General features: G+C 51.8%; 1 protein-coding gene across 6 annotated transcripts in view; it reads left to right on the top strand.

Moving 5' to 3' along the window:
- Positions 1-14,791, top strand: part of Cacna1a (calcium voltage-gated channel subunit alpha1 A) — a 299,938-nt gene extending 285,147 nt beyond the window's left edge. For 4 of the 6 annotated variants that reach the window (XM_076915519.1, XM_076915517.1, XM_076915518.1 and 1 more), the window contains 9 exons: positions 5,103-5,210; positions 5,290-5,390; positions 7,892-8,001; positions 8,098-8,236; positions 8,335-8,448; positions 10,219-10,254; positions 11,166-11,352; positions 13,166-13,419; positions 13,784-14,791. In XM_076915519.1, the coding sequence (XP_076771634.1) occupies positions 5,103-5,210; positions 5,290-5,390; positions 7,892-8,001; positions 8,098-8,236; positions 8,335-8,448; positions 10,219-10,254; positions 11,166-11,352; positions 13,166-13,419; positions 13,784-14,254 (1,520 nt within the window). In that variant the 3' untranslated portion in view covers positions 14,255-14,791. The remainder of the gene's footprint in view (positions 1-5,102; positions 5,211-5,289; positions 5,391-7,891; positions 8,002-8,097; positions 8,237-8,334; positions 8,449-10,218; positions 10,255-11,165; positions 11,353-13,165; positions 13,420-13,783) is intronic. The other 2 variants (XM_076915522.1, XM_076915521.1) reach the window with 2 other exon arrangements.
- Positions 14,792-15,318: the final 527 nt, after the last annotated feature.

Genomic DNA, 15,318 nt, shown 5'->3' on the forward strand with positions numbered 1-15,318 from the left:
CCCTCTTTTAAAAAATAAAAATAATCCAGATGATGATGGTGAACACCTTTAATCCCAGCACTTTGGAGGCAGAGGAAGGATCTCTGTGAGTTCAAGGCCAGCTTGGTCCAGAGTGTGAGTTCCAGTACAGCCAGGGCTGGCTATACAGAGAAACCCTGTCTCACAAAACCAAAAAGTAAAATGCAATAAAATGTAAAGAGATGGTAGTCCCTCAGCATGCCTCATTAATAAAACATTTGAGCACAGACTTAAAAGAGATGCGAGAGGCAGCCACACATCTTTATAGGAAGAACAGTCATTGTAGAGATAACTTGTTCAAAGAGCCCAAGGCAGAGTCATGTCGAATGTATCCAAGAAACTACACAGAGGTCAGCATGACTGAACCGTCAGAGAAGGCACCAGAAGCTAGGGAACAGCTTAGTGCAGTGACTGTCACCCAAGCCACTGGAGTTGAATCCTCAGCGCCCGTATAAAAGCCGGGTTTGGTGGTGCACATCTGTAAACACATCAACACCTGTATAAAAGCCGGGTTTGGTGGTGCACATCTGTAAACACAGCTCTGGAAAAGAGAGAAGTGGGTCCCTAGGACTCACAGCCAGTCTAGACAAATCGATGAGCTCCAGGTTCATTGAGAGGCCCTGTCCCAAAAAGTGAGGTGGGTCCCACGAGACATGGCTCAGTGGACAAAGGAGCTTGTCACCAGGCCTGATGATCAGAGTCCAGCCTCCCAGAGCTGTATAGTGAAAAAGAGCAAACCAACCCCGGTCATGAGGCATGTGTCACCTGCCACTCCTCGTAGACCAGGCTGACCCCAGACTCAGAGATTCACCTGCCTCTGCCTCGCAGGCACTGGGACTAGAGGTGTGAACCACCGTTTCTGACTTTATTTATTTGTTTGTTTGTTTATTCGTTTATTTATTTATTTAATATATATGGGTATTTTGTCTGGGTGTGTGTCTGTGCATCATGTGCATGCTTGGTGCCTGCAGAGACTGGAAGAGGGGGTCAGGCCCCCTGTATTCCTGGAGCTTGAGTTACAGGTAGTTGTAGTCCTGGGAACAGAACTTGGGTCTTTGGCAAAAGTAGCGTGTCTTCATGACCACTGAGCCAACCCTCCAGACCTCAACTGGCTTTCTCTCTTTTTTATTTATTTTATGTGTATGAGTCTTTTTCTTGCATGTACATGCACCATCTGCATATAGAGGTCCGAAGAGGTTGTCAGATCCCCTGGGCCTGGAATTACAGATAGTTGTGAGTTGCCATGTGGGTGTAGGAGTTGAAACCAGGTCCTTTGGAAGAGCAGCAAGTGTTCTTAACCACTGAGCAAACTCGCCCAGCCCTTAGCTAGCTTCCTTGTATAGTACAGGGCCCTGCTCAGGGAATTGCTGTTAGAATAAGTCCCCACAGACATGCCCCAGGTCATATCTTTGGTAATCCCTCAGTTAAGATTCTCTTCTCAGGGGATTCTAGCTAAGCTATATCAAATTGACAAAGTTAACTTAGGACACTAAAGAAGAGATAAACCACTGAGCTACACCACCAAACCTGCAGTGTCTAGAACTTCAGTCCTGCTCCAGGGGCCACGCAGGTGGAGGTGGGAGCTGTGCAGGTGCAGTCATGATGATGAAGGCTGTCGCTGTCACGGTTCCAAGGTTTCCATAGCTCAAACCAAAATGGGTCGTTTCCCTGCTGTTTGTGGATTGGGACTGTATTGATCGGAGTCCCTTAAAGTCAGGCCTAAGGAAGCTAGGTGCCATGGCACACACTGGTTGAGACTAGAAGGATTGGAAAAGGCTGAGACCAAAGGATTGTGAGTTCCAGGCCAGCCTGGCCATTTAGTGAGACCCTGCCTCAAAACCTCGAAGAAAAGATAAACTTGGAAAAGGCTCACTGGCCTTCCTGTCCCCAACCTTTGGGTGACAAAGTGAAGGGAACATGGAGTGTCCCCATGCTATCATGAACTCTACAAGTGGCAGGTCACTGTGCTCACTTTTCAGTCTTGAAGGACCACACCCTGATCCTGTCGTCCCAACCCGAGCCCCAGTGACTCGAATGGCTGAGGGGCTAGAGACTTGCTATAACAAAGGTCACATTCCATGGCAGGGAGCTAGGGGTGGCGAAGTCTGGCAGCCTCTGTCAGGTGTGCCAGAGTAGCTCAGGCTCCTGTTGTAGGTCACTGGGTTTCTTGTCTGTGTTCCACTGTTTGTTTGTTTGTTTGTTTGTTTAAGATTTCTTTATTTATTTTATGTATGTGAGTACACTGTAGCTGTTTTCAGACACACCAAAAGAAGGCATCGGATCCCATTACAGATGGTTGTGAGCCACCATGTGGTTGTTGGGAATTGAACTCGGGACCTCTGGAAGAAAGTGCTCTTAACCTCTGAGCCGTCTTTCCAGCCCCTCTGTGTTTCATTGTTAATGACATACCACAAACTGGATATGATTTAACAAAGTCCAAGATGACAACGAGGCACACCCATCCATTCATGACAGTCCCAGACAGCACAGAGTGGCATATGGGGACAGAGAGAGCATGCTTCTTTTAGAGCCACCAGGATCTAGTCACAGAGATACTATCACAATTAGGCCTACTCATGGCCCTGCCTCTCAACGCTATTTTAAATGTCTCCCTCCCTTTTTTCTGACACTGGCATTAGAACCCAAGGCCTTGTACATGCTAGGCAAGTATCTGATTTTTAGTTTGAACTTATTTATTTAGGGTGCTGGAGATGGAACCCAGGGGTCTCTGCGTGTAAACACCACTGCTACGGAGCTGTACGCCCAACATTTCCTTTTGAGACAGGCTCTCACTAAATTATCCAGGACAACATTGAGCTCATTTGTAATTCATTCATTTCTCACCCCCTCTCCCCTTCCGCCTCTCCGTCTTCTCCCTCTTCCTATGCGTGTGTGCATGTGGTATGTGTGTGCGCTGTATGTAAACATGAACATGTAAGTATACTCACCCATGAGTGGATATGCCAAGACCAGAGAAAAGATGTCAGGTATCCTATCCTGTTGCTCGCCCTCTTGCTCATGTTTGAGCTGTGATTCAGGAAGTTTGAGCATGTAAGGCCACACCCACTCACCAAAGGGGCCTGAGCAACACAGGCATCCAGCCCTGTCAGGGCCTCCACCCTCCAGTGCTGGCATACAGCCATGCACAGCTCTTTCCATGGCTGCTGGTCATCTAAACTGAGGTCCTTGTGCACACACAGCACGTTCTCCTGCCAACTAAGGCATCTCCTTAGCCCGAAGACTGAACTTTCAATCCCCCTGCCTCAGCCTCCCTGGTGCTAGAACTAGAAGTTTACAACAGTAAGTTTTGTTTTTACAGTTTTTGCATAGTGAAGGCTGGCCTAGAACTTCTGACCCTCCCACTGCCATCTCCCAGTGCTGGGTTTACAGGCATGTGCCACTATGCCCAGCTCTGTCTACTCAAATAACAGGTGGTGTGTAATTCAACAGTAGAGGACTTTCCTAGCATGTGTGAGTCCTGAATTCAGGCCCCAACACACCAAATAAGTGAATGGATAGATAGATAGATAGATAGATAGATAGATAGATAGATAGATAGATAGATAACAATAAGAAGATAAAAATCTTAAATCAGGGACTGGGCACCCTCAGGATAGCAGGTAAAGCTGTTGACTTGAATTGAATACCTGGAAACCATATGGTGGAAAGAGAAAACTAATTCCCAAGTGTCCTCTGACTTCCACACGTCCACACACATAAACGCACAAGCACACGCACACAGATAAATAAATGTTGTTTTAAACAGTTTACAAGAGAAAAAAAAGACTGAGCAGGGATGAGAGACAGCTCAGTAGGTAAGATGTTTGCTATATAATGAGGGGTCCTTTCAGCCCCCTAGAACCTGCATGGCATTGGAGACAAATGAATCTCTGGGGCCCAGTTTCCAGCCACCCTAGCCTAGTTTGTGAATTCAAGGACAATGAGAAATCCTCTTACAACAAACGTGGTAAAGAACTCCTGAGCAATGACAGCCAAGTCTCATCTCTGACCTCCACATGAAGGCACACAAGTAAACACACACACACTTTTGGATGGGAGAGATTATGGAGGTAAAATGTAGGTAGCAGAGGTCCCCAGTTCAGGTGGCGGATCCACTGGGATCTGCTGCCGGAAGATTTATAACTTAGAACGGCTTACAAAATTAGGATGCCAGTTGCTGTGCCCAGCAATTGAGTTACCTGTTGATTCTAAACTAAGATTGTGTGGTGTTTTCCTTCACTCAGTGACTCAACTGAGTTCCAGAGAAAGGTACCACAGCAGGGCACCCCAGCCAGCCACGGGGATTTGGGGCTGGTGCTGCCGTGGGAGCTTAGTGAGCTGGATGGAGAGATTTCGGAGCCCTGAGCCAGAGAGTCTGCTGGGCTGAGAACAAACCGGCTTGTCTGCCGGTGCCTTGCTGGCAGTGGGATGGATTGCTTTTTTAAAAAATATTGCATGCAACAGGTGGCAGCTTTAAAAAAAAAAAAAAACAAAAAAACAAAAAACAAAAAAACTACCTACAATGGAGCCATCTTCTGCAATGATAGCGTATACTACAACCTGACTGATACACTTCCTGGTCCCAACTATCAAGTGCCTCAAACATGGAACATGGGTGTCATTTCAGACATTTTGGTGTGGTTCAGTGGTATAGCCCTTGCTTGAATATGCAAGGCCCTTGGTTCCATCCCCAGAACCCAAAGTAAACCCTCCCAAAACTCCGATGCCAACCCATTCATGGACTTGACCTCCAGCCTGAGTCAAGAGGACAAAGCCACCACACCATGGCAGGAATGGCCTGGAGGTGCTGTCCCAAAGCGGCACACAGGTATACTTCCTGGATTAGCAAACAGCCAGGTAGAGCAAATGCTATGAATGTCATCCAGATGGTTTTCACCGATGGGGAAACTGAGGCAGTTGGGGGTAGCCAACCCTCGGAACACAGTTGGAAGTGAAAGCCAGGCCAGCGATCATGGCCCTTGTGGCTTCTCTAACCAGGCCTGGAGGACCTGGCAGTGGCCCCACAGTGACCCCCAAAGCCACCTCTGTGAGGTGCTCACCTCCATCGTTCCCCCACGTTACAGGTGGAGCTGACAAGCAGCAGATGGATGCAGAGCTTCGCAAGGAGATGATGGCCATTTGGCCCAACCTGTCTCAGAAGACCCTGGATCTGCTGGTCACACCTCACAAGTGTAAGAACAAACCTAGGGAGGGGTGGGGGAGCCTCTGAGAGGAGGCCGAGCTGGACGAGAGCTTCCCTGTCTCCCACAGCCACGGACCTGACAGTGGGTAAGATCTACGCAGCCATGATGATCATGGAGTATTACCGGCAGAGCAAGGCCAAGAAGCTGCAGGCCATGCGGGAGGAGCAGGTACTCCCACTGCTAGGGGTCCCCGGACGGACGGGGTGCCGGGTCTGTCTGTCTTTGTTGGAACAAGAAGTGTGGTGAGGCTGGGCCACTGCAGGAACACATACCTGCTAACTTTCAGTCACCAACAGGTGCTGGGCCTCAGCCTATGGCAGTGGCTGTTGCAGGCCCTGGCCTGGATGCCTGCCCCCAGGTGGCCTGTGTTCCAGCTGGGGAGATGCTAACAGCCTCAGTGACTTGGACTGTTTTCACAGTGGCAAACAGTGCCACTGGGGAAAGAGCATGCTAGAGCCAGGCTGTGTGGTGTGAAGTGCATAGTCAAGCACACCCTCCCTGAGGAGGTGAGAGCTGAGCAAACAGCTGAGGTAAAGGGGGAAGAACCTGAGACATGGCTCAGCAGATATAAGCTAAGAGCAAGTGCCTAGATTCAGTTCCCAGCACCCACGTGGGGCCTCACAACTGCATGTGACTCCAGTTCCAGGGGCCTGAAGCCCCCTGCTGGCCTCTGTGGTCACCTGATCATGAGTAGTGTACACACACACACACATCTTAGGCCTACACACATACACATAAAATATAAGAGAAATACTTTTGTAAAGTGATAAAGTGAACTGGAGACCAGGTATGGTGCACACCTTTAACTTGGAAGGCAGAGAAAGACAGATCTCTGTGAGTTTGAGGCCAGCCTGGTCTACAGACCACATAGGGAGTTCTAGGCCAAACCAAGACAACATAGTATAGTAAGAATCTGGAGGAGGGGAGAACAAGAAGGAGAGGGATGGAGAGAGAGTTCAGCAATTAAGAGCACCAGATGCTCTTGCAGAGGGTCCATGTCCAGTTCCCAGCGTCCACATAGTGGCCTACAACCGTCTATGACCCCAGTTCCTGAGGGCCTCAGGCCTCAGGTACACACGTGGTGCACATACATACATGCAGACAGAAGACTCATACACATAATAAAACATTTTTTAAAATGAAGGGGGTCCGGCTGGTGAGATGGCTCAGCAGTTAAGAGCACCAAGGTCATGAGTTCAAATCTCAGCAACCACATGGTGACTCACAACCATCAGTAATGAGATCTGATGCCCTCATATGGGTGTCTGAAGACAGCTACAGTGTACTTACATATAATAGATAAATAAAAAACCTTTGGGCCGGAGTGAGCAGGGCCTGGAGCCAGCAAGGCCCGGAGCAAGTGGGGCCCCAGAGTAAGTAGAAGCCAGAGCAAATGGGGTCAGAGCAAGAGAGAGAAGGGGGGAAAATGAAGGAGGTCAAGTCTGGTGGCACACTGCCTTTAATCCCAACACTAGGGAGGGGAGGCAGAGGCAAGCAGATCTCTTGTGAGTTCAAACTCAACCAGTTAGAAATAAAGAAATGGAGGGGTTTATATCCAGGGGAAAACATTTGTTGTGTGACAAAACTTATCCTAAAAAGACATGATACTCACCCCAGATAGGTTTTCAACATTAGACCAAAGTACAGATACCACCGAAGTCCAATGTTGTGAACCATGTGTTTTATTAGGGTTACTGAAGAAGCAGAAATGACTCAAAGACAGCCCATCATCTAAATCCACCCCAGCATGGGTGACAGCTCACAAAAGCTGGGAATCCAGAGCATACTGCACAGCCTACAAGCAGCTCAGCAGGGGTCCTTCCCAAGTGACTCAGTTGGTCTAAACTGAGGCAGTTCTGCTAGACTCTGTTTTTTCTAGCAGCTGTTCTCAACACGGGGTCTTTGGAGAAGCTTGGCCCCTCTGAGCGTGACTCTCAGCAGTATTTACTGCTTACTTGGGCAAGGAGGGGCTAAGTGAATCTGCTCAGTTTTAGGGACTTCCTTCAGCTACTTAGAGTTGTTTACCTTGTGCCTTAAAGAACTTCCCTGCAGGAAGGAATATTCCAATCTGAGAAGAGTCTGTTACACAACAGGATTCCAGGCAGAGAGAACAGCCTTACAAAGGCCCTGATTGAGTGATGAGTTTAGAAAATACTGAAGTGGTCAAGGTAACAGATCACAGCAAAGAGAAAAGTGGGAGGAGACAAGAGTAGGAGAGTACAGGGCTAAACCCTGGAGACTACAGGGGGACTCTGACTTTTATTCCAAATGACCTGGGAGCAGAAGAGGGATCTTATGTACAGGAGGGACAGTCCACTGGACACTCACTGGCACCCTCTGGTGGCTGTGCATGGGAGTAAGGCAGAGACGTTTCTATACTGGTTGGAGGTATGGGATTCAGAGGCTGAACATGGTAAATGGTAGGTGACAAATGGCTTAGTTCTGAATAAATTTGGCTGGAAGACTGGGGAGATTAGCAGACAGATCAGACCTACCTGTGTGTAAGTGGGGGGTCAAGAAGGACTTCTTGGGGTTGGGGGAGTGGTAGTGTACTTTCCTAAAACAAGGCCTTGGGCTCGGCCCCCAGCACCATAGGCTCAGCCTCAGCTTCCAGTGGGTGCTCTCTCTGTCCAACACTCCTTGCACACACTGCTTTCCTGTCCTCCCAGAACCGGACACCGCTCATGTTCCAGCGCATGGAGCCTCCGTCACCAACACAGGAGGGAGGACCCAGCCAAAACGCCCTTCCCTCCACCCAGCTGGACCCAGGAGGAGGCCTGTGAGTATCCAACTGGACAATTGTGGATGGGTGTCAGGCCCCAGGTTCCAAAGCCCAGAGGATGCATACCCTTTCTGGCCTCTGGCCTCCGTGCAGGATGGCTCAAGAAGGCGGCATGAAGGAGAGCCCGTCCTGGGTGACCCAGAGGGCCCAAGAGATGTTCCAGAAGACTGGCACCTGGAGCCCAGAGCGAGGGCCACCCATCGACATGCCTAACAGCCAGCCCAACTCCCAGGTGCTGCTTCCCCTACCCAGGCTGGGTGGTTCAGGCAGAAAAGGTTCTCCTATACGCACAGGTCTCAGACTCACCCTATCCCACCCTCTGCCTGATAGTCTGTGGAGATGCGAGAAATGGGTACTGATGGCTACTCAGACAGCGAACACTACCTCCCCATGGAAGGCCAGGCCAGGGCCGCCTCCATGCCACGCCTCCCAGCAGAGAACCAGGTGAGAGCTTGCAGGATTCTGGGCCATCCCCACACAAGTTCCTAAAGAACCTGTACCTCACCCTTGGGGACCCCAGCATGGGTGGGACTATCTGCAGCTTCATGGGTGGGGTAGGGGGGAGACCACGCTTTCCTGACTCCTTCAGAGCCTGGTCCTCCTAACCACTCCCTGACAGAAGCCAGAGAGAGATGGAGTACCCTTGCCAAGTGGCTTCTGTCTGCCCTCTTTGAGAACACAGAGGGGAGGGGTGGGTTTGGAAAGGGGTGGGTCCAGCTCTGGTGAGAGATCCCTTTGCAAATGCCTGCTTCAACGGCATAAGGTATCTCATATACTCAGGAGGCTGAGGAAAGAGTTCCAGGCCAGCTTAGGCTATAGACCTGGACCATATCTCAAAGAAGCAACATGACTTACATCTACAATGTCATCACTTGGGAAGTGGGAACGGGAAGATCGGAAGTTCAAAGTCAGACACTGCTATATAGCTAGTTTGAGGCCAGCCTGAACTGTGTGAGAGCCTGACTCAAAACAAAACTTAAGAATCCTGACCACTAGCTGGAGAAGCGGCTCACTGGGTAAGAGCATGGCTGCTCTTGCAGAAGACCTGACTGAGTTCCAACACCTACACTACATCACAGTTCACAGCCTCCTGTGACTGGAGCTCTAGGGACCCAGTGACCTCTTTTCAGGCACCTACACGCAGGTGTGCAAATTCACACACACATACACAAATAATAAACTAACTTAAAAAAAAGAAAAGTAGACTCCTGACTCCAAAGCCGGAGGGTGGAGCTCATGGTACCCTCAGGCTTAGCATGGCAGACCTGGGTCCCACCACAGCAAAGCACATGCACCTGCTACCCACGAACTTCACACACATACCACTTACATGCACACACCTGTATGCTACCAGTGTTAACAGGCATGTCCATGTGCATGCACATGGCCTGCTGCCTTCAGGAATAGGGCATGTCTGAGGAATCTGGAAGCAGAGTCTGGATGGGCCTGGGATGGCTGAGGCATATATCCTGTCACATGTCTGGGAGGGTTGGGATGGTTGGATATGTACCTGGTATGTGTGTCTCAGTGTGGCGGCTTCTCTTAGCTACTCTGGCCCCTTATAGGGAAGGCAAGATCCCCATGGGGATAGACAACAAGCATGCCTGGCTACTGCGCAATAGGAAATGGGGATGAAGCCCAGGCTGCTACTGAGGACAAGAAAAAAGGGCGGGGGTGGTGGGAGTGCAGGAGTAGGGTAGCAGGCATGTCTGGCTGGGGCAGCTTGCCCTGCATTTCGGGAGCATACTCGCTGTGTCTGGCTGGGTCATCATGGCCCAAGGGCCTGGCCTCTGGCTGCTGTGACCTTGGGGTGCATGTAGCTGCCCCATCCCTTCTGTCAGGCCTGGCCTGCTGGTCCCAAAACAGAGATGAGCCAAGCTGGGCTGATGGCCACCTGGAAGCTTTGAGCTGAAGCTGGGGCAAGGTGGGGGAGGGGTGCCGGGCCGCAGTGCATCGCATGAAATGGGCCAGGAGCCTGTGGCCTTGCTGTCCCATCTGTCAGTCTCGTGTCTCTGCCATCTGTCTGTCTCCTGTGTCTTCTGTGCCCGTTGTGGGGGACAGCCAGCGGGGTCCTAGGGCACCCCCTCACTCAACACCGGAGTTCTAACCTCTCTACCGCCCACCTCCTCCATGTACCACACTCCTTTTTGCCTTTTATATTTATTTCCTTCTTTCTGTTTTTTCTGTGTGCGCCATCCTGTGGGGCTGGGACAGAGGAGAAGGGGCCGGCCACGTGGAAATAACCTCAGTGTATGTACCGCGCCCGGCCAGCTTGGCTCTAGCCCCTCTCCATCCCTGCCCTGTTTGTGACAGCTCCCTCCATCTCCCCCTACCCTCCACCCAACCCCACACCTCCCCTCCCCATGGAGCCCCTTCCTTGTGTGTTGTGTCCTGTGTGTGCAGGGGGCCACACTGCACCCCACTTCGTCTTCAGAGCCTCCAAGAGGCCGACCTGCCCATCCTGCCCATTTCTTGGGGGTCTGTTCGTCCAGCTCAATCAGTGACCACTGGCCTACTGCCTCAGGTCCCTTTAGCTCCTGCCTTGGGCTGGGTCCTGCACATCAGAGTTGGAGCAGGCCTGTTCCAGTTAGCCCTGTCTTCCTTCTTCTGCTTGCTACAGAGAAAACTGAAGACTGTCCATGGCAGAGCAAGATCAAGGATTCTGGGACAGTAAATTCAGATTCAGAATGATCTTCAGTACCTCCAATGCTAGGGCAGCCCAAGCTGGGCCTGGGAGATAGGGACCAGAGTTGGGGCTGGGTGTGAGAGGCAGGAGAGTCGGGCCAAGGAGAAGCAGGGCTCCCAGGTTTGCACTTGGTGAGCAGAGTGTGCTTCTTGTCAGCTAGCCATCCTGAACACCAGGGGCTCCTGGAAAGCAGGGCAAGGGGTTATCCAGGGCCTTCTGGCCAAAGTCCAGCACATACCCCAAGAAGCAGGAACAGTTCTGTCACTGGACTTAAGTATCTGTAGGGCTCCACCCCTGCAGCCAGCAAGGCAGACCTCAAACCCCCCACTGCACCCCTGGACATAATCCCTGGATCCTGGATGCTCATACACTCAGATTCTGTCACCAATCAGCCAGATATAACTGCAGGGCTGGAAGGAGCAGGCCGTGAAAATGCCGGCCATTAACTCTGCCCACACCTGTGCCCCTCCCCCAGACCATCTCTGATACCAGCCCCATGAAGCGCTCAGCCTCCGTGCTGGGACCCAAAGCCCGGCGACTGGATGACTACTCATTAGAGCGGGTACCGCCTGAGGAGAACCAACGGTACCACCAACGCCGCCGGGATCGTGGCCACCGCACCTCTGAGCGCTCTCTGGGCCGATATACTGATGTGGACACAGGTAGGCTACCACAGGACCCAGAACAGAGGAACACTCCATAAACAGAAGGCCAGGGAGGGGGAGGCTGATGCCAACAATGGAGAAGCTGGAGTTGGAGGCTAGCCAGGATAGATAGTAAGACCCAGATTCAAAAAGAAAGGAGCAGGGCATGGTGGCACAGGCCTTTAATCCTAGCACTCAGGAGGCAGAGGTAGGGGGATCTCTAAGTTCAAGGCCAGCCCAGTCTATAGAACACATTAGAGGAAAGCTGGAGCTACACAGAGAAACCCTGTCTTGAAAAAAACAAGAAGGGACTGGAAAGGTGGCTCATTTGTCAAGAGCACTGGATGCTCTCCCAGAGGTCCTGAGTTCAATTCCCAGTGACCATATGGTGGCTCACAACCATCTGTGATGGGTTCTGATGCCCTCCTTGGCATGCACCATATATACACACAGACCACAGACCACTCAATAAATAAATAAATAAATAAATAAATAAATAAATAAATAAATATTAAAAGAAAAACCAGGGGAGGGAAGGAAGGAGGGAAGCAAGCAAACAGGCCAGGTGCAGATGGGTGATGTCTCTGGAACCTGACTTAGGGTCACCAGCTTCAGCAGTGCATATCTGAAGCCCTGGTGCTGAGAAGGCAGGAACAGGTGGGTCCCCGATGCTCACAGGCTGACCAGCCTAAGCCACTTAGTGATTTTCAGTGTGAGAAGCTGTCTTTGAACAAAGTAAGGTAGAGCCTGGAGAGGCTCAAATTACCGTGCAAGACGAGGACCTGAGTCTGTAAAGAACCACTCAAAGACAGATAAGGTAACGAGTATCTGTAATCCCAGCCCAGGGGAGATGGGAGATGGAGACAGGAGAGTCCCCAGAAGCTCTTGGACCAGCTAGCATGGCGTATATAGCAGGTAACAAGAGACCCTGTCTAAAACAAGATAAAAGATAAGAGCCAACACCCAATATAGTCCCAAACCCCACCTGCACCTGTGACACTTGCATGCACACTCGTGTACAAACAGTATACACGCCAAAATAAATAAAGGGCCAGCTGCAGTTTTTTTTTTTAATTCTCGTGCACGAGCCTATGTGGGCGTGTGTGTGTGTGTGTGTGTGTGTGTGTGTGTGTGTGTGTCTCTATGTGATCATGAATGCAAGTGCCCCCAGAGGCCAGAAGAGGGTGTTGGATCTCCTGGGACTACAGCAATTGAGCTACCAGGCATGGGTGCAGGAAATTGAATTTAGGTCCTCGGCAAGTGTAGCATACCCTCTTAACTGCTGAGCCATGACGCCAACCCTCTACCCCCAATTAAAACAAAAGTAAGGTGAACACTTCCTGAGAAACAATACCCAAGGTTAACTGGCCTCAATGTGTAGATGCATATATACGAACACACACACACACACACACACACACACACACACACGACATTTACGGAGAGAAGAGAAATATTAAAAGGGAGAAAAGAAACGGGGCCGAAAGTGTCTGGGTGGTAGGCGGCTACCATGTACAAAGTCTTAGTTGGTCATAGTCAACACTAAGAAAAAGGGTGGGCCAAGCCAAATGGCTTAGCCTGTAAAGGCATTTGCTGCCAAGCCTGAAGACTTGAGTTTAATTCCTGGAGGTAGGTCACACTTGCAGATGAGTGCCACGGAGGGAGGATGCAAGCTGAAAATAAATGTAAAAATAAAGAGATGGAGGTGTGAATAGGAAGGAAACTAGGGGCTGCTGCCTGGGGACCGTCCAGGCCCTACCTCTCCAGACTTCTCCCTTCCCTCAGTGGCCCCTTCTCCCTCCCTCACCCTTGTCTCCCACTACCCACTCAGGCCTGGGAACAGATCTGAGCATGACCACCCAATCGGGTGACCTGCCCTCCAAAGATCGGGACCAGGACCGGGGCCGGCCCAAGGACCGGAAGCATCGGCCGCACCACCACCACCACCATCATCACCATCATCCCCCGGCCCCCGACCGGGAGCGCTACGCACAGGAGCGGCCGGACACCGGCCGGGCCCGGGCCCGAGAGCAGCGCTGGTCCCGCTCGCCCAGTGAGGGTCGGGAACACACGACACACAGACAGGTGCGTGTGGCAGGCCCAGATTGAAGCGGGGGGGGGGGGCAGGAGTGGGGCCGCAGGGGGTGGGACAGGTGGGGACGGACCTGGGAGGCGCCCGGGGAGGGGCGCGGGTAGCCCGCCACTCTTGCTTTTCCCCTTGGCCCGGCTTCCCTGCGACTCGTGTCCTGCGGACGCCTGTGAGTGACTTCGGAAACTTACGAAGCTCGTTTCTCGTTTCTCTCCTCACTGTTGTGTTGGTTTGCCCGCCCCCCCTCCCCGCCTCTCCGTCCCGCCGCCCGCCCGCCCTCCCGTCTGTGTGTCCCCGTGTGCTCCTGGTTGGTCCGTGGTATCTTTGCTTTTGATTTCCTTTGTTTCGATTTTCGTGTAGGGCAGTAGTTCCGTCAGTGGAAGCCCAGCCCCCTCTACGTCCGGCACCAGCACGCCGCGGCGCGGCCGCCGCCAGCTCCCCCAGACCCCCTGCACCCCGCGGCCGCTTGTGTCCTACTCGCCCGCTCCGCGCAGGCCTGCGGCGCGCAGGATGGCGGGTCCCGCAGCGCCCCCTGGCGGCTCGCCGCGGGGTTGCCGCCGTGCGCCGCGCTGGCCTGCGCATGCGCCTGAGGGCCCGCGGCCGCGCGGCGCCGACTACACCGAGCCCGACAGCCCGCGCGAGCCGCCAGGGGGCGCGCACGAGCCCGCGCCGCGGTCGCCCAGGACTCCGCGCGCCGCGGGCTGCGCGTCACCGCGCCACGGCCGCAGGCTGCCCAATGGTTACTACGCGGGGCACGGCGCGCCGCGGCCGCGCACAGCCCGCAGGGGCGCGCACGACGCGTACAGCGAGAGCGAGGACGACTGGTGCTAAGCCGCCCCGCCCCCTGCAGCGCCCGTAAAGTGCGGGCGCACCGCAAATGATAAACAATAAGGTTTTTAAAAAAGAAAACCGGGGAGAAAAACAAAAATAGCTTCTATTGATGAGTTTTATCATCTCGATTGAATCTTTCGTTTTCCCGGTGAACGAAACCGAGGTGGCTGCGAGCCGGAGGGACGGCTGCACGCCCCACACACTTCTCAGACCCACGGGAGTGCTTGCGGGCCACGCCAAACTTATTACTGCCTGCAGAGATCAACTACAAGAAAATAACACTAACAGTTTTTAAAAGGACAAAAAAAATTGAGAAAACGGTTTTTTTTCTGACATTTGGTCCTGCTTGAAATAACAAAAGAAAAAAGAGAAAAAATTACTACCACCACCGATTCCCTTGCTTCTTTTTTTCCTTTATCTTTTTAAATTTTTTTTTCCTTTTTTCCTATCTTGTTTGAAAAACGTGGGCTTGGGACTGTGAAATATTGCATGACATTAAAAAGAACAAAAAAAATAATAAAAACGAAAAAACTTGAATCCAAGGGCTTCTGAACTAGAGTGGTCTTTGTCCCTTGACCAAGATGCTTTGCAAGTTACTCTTGGGAAATGGATGAAAGAGGGAAGGCAGTTTGTTAGCTCCTGGAGAAACTAAGCGATGCTGGGCATCGCTCGGAAGCAGAGCCCATGGCCCTGGGTTCACTCCCAGTGAAGGCACCTGTGGCTCCTTGAAAGGATACTTCCATGGGGCAGAGGCTCTTCCAGCTGTGCCCAGCCTCTGGCTCGATAAACCAATTTCGTGAGCAGTTCAACCCGCCTCAGCCCTGGAGAAATTCGGAGGGGGTCAAAGATCTGAACAGTCTGTGAAAGGATTACGGGTCATTGAAGCAATGAGTGGCGCCAGGATTATTTTTTACATTGTTTATGTCTATGTGGCTTTAAGCATATAGGAAAGTGCCTTCTGAGGTCAGAAGAAGGTGTTAGATCCCTGGAGCCTGAGCCCTCTAACCTGGCTGCTGGAAACTGCACCCAGGTCCTTTGAAAGAGCAGAATATGCTCTTACCTTC

This window comes from Arvicanthis niloticus, chromosome 18 (assembly GCF_011762505.2).
Source record: "Arvicanthis niloticus isolate mArvNil1 chromosome 18, mArvNil1.pat.X, whole genome shotgun sequence".
In the NCBI taxonomy this organism is placed as follows: domain Eukaryota; kingdom Metazoa; phylum Chordata; class Mammalia; order Rodentia; family Muridae; genus Arvicanthis; species Arvicanthis niloticus.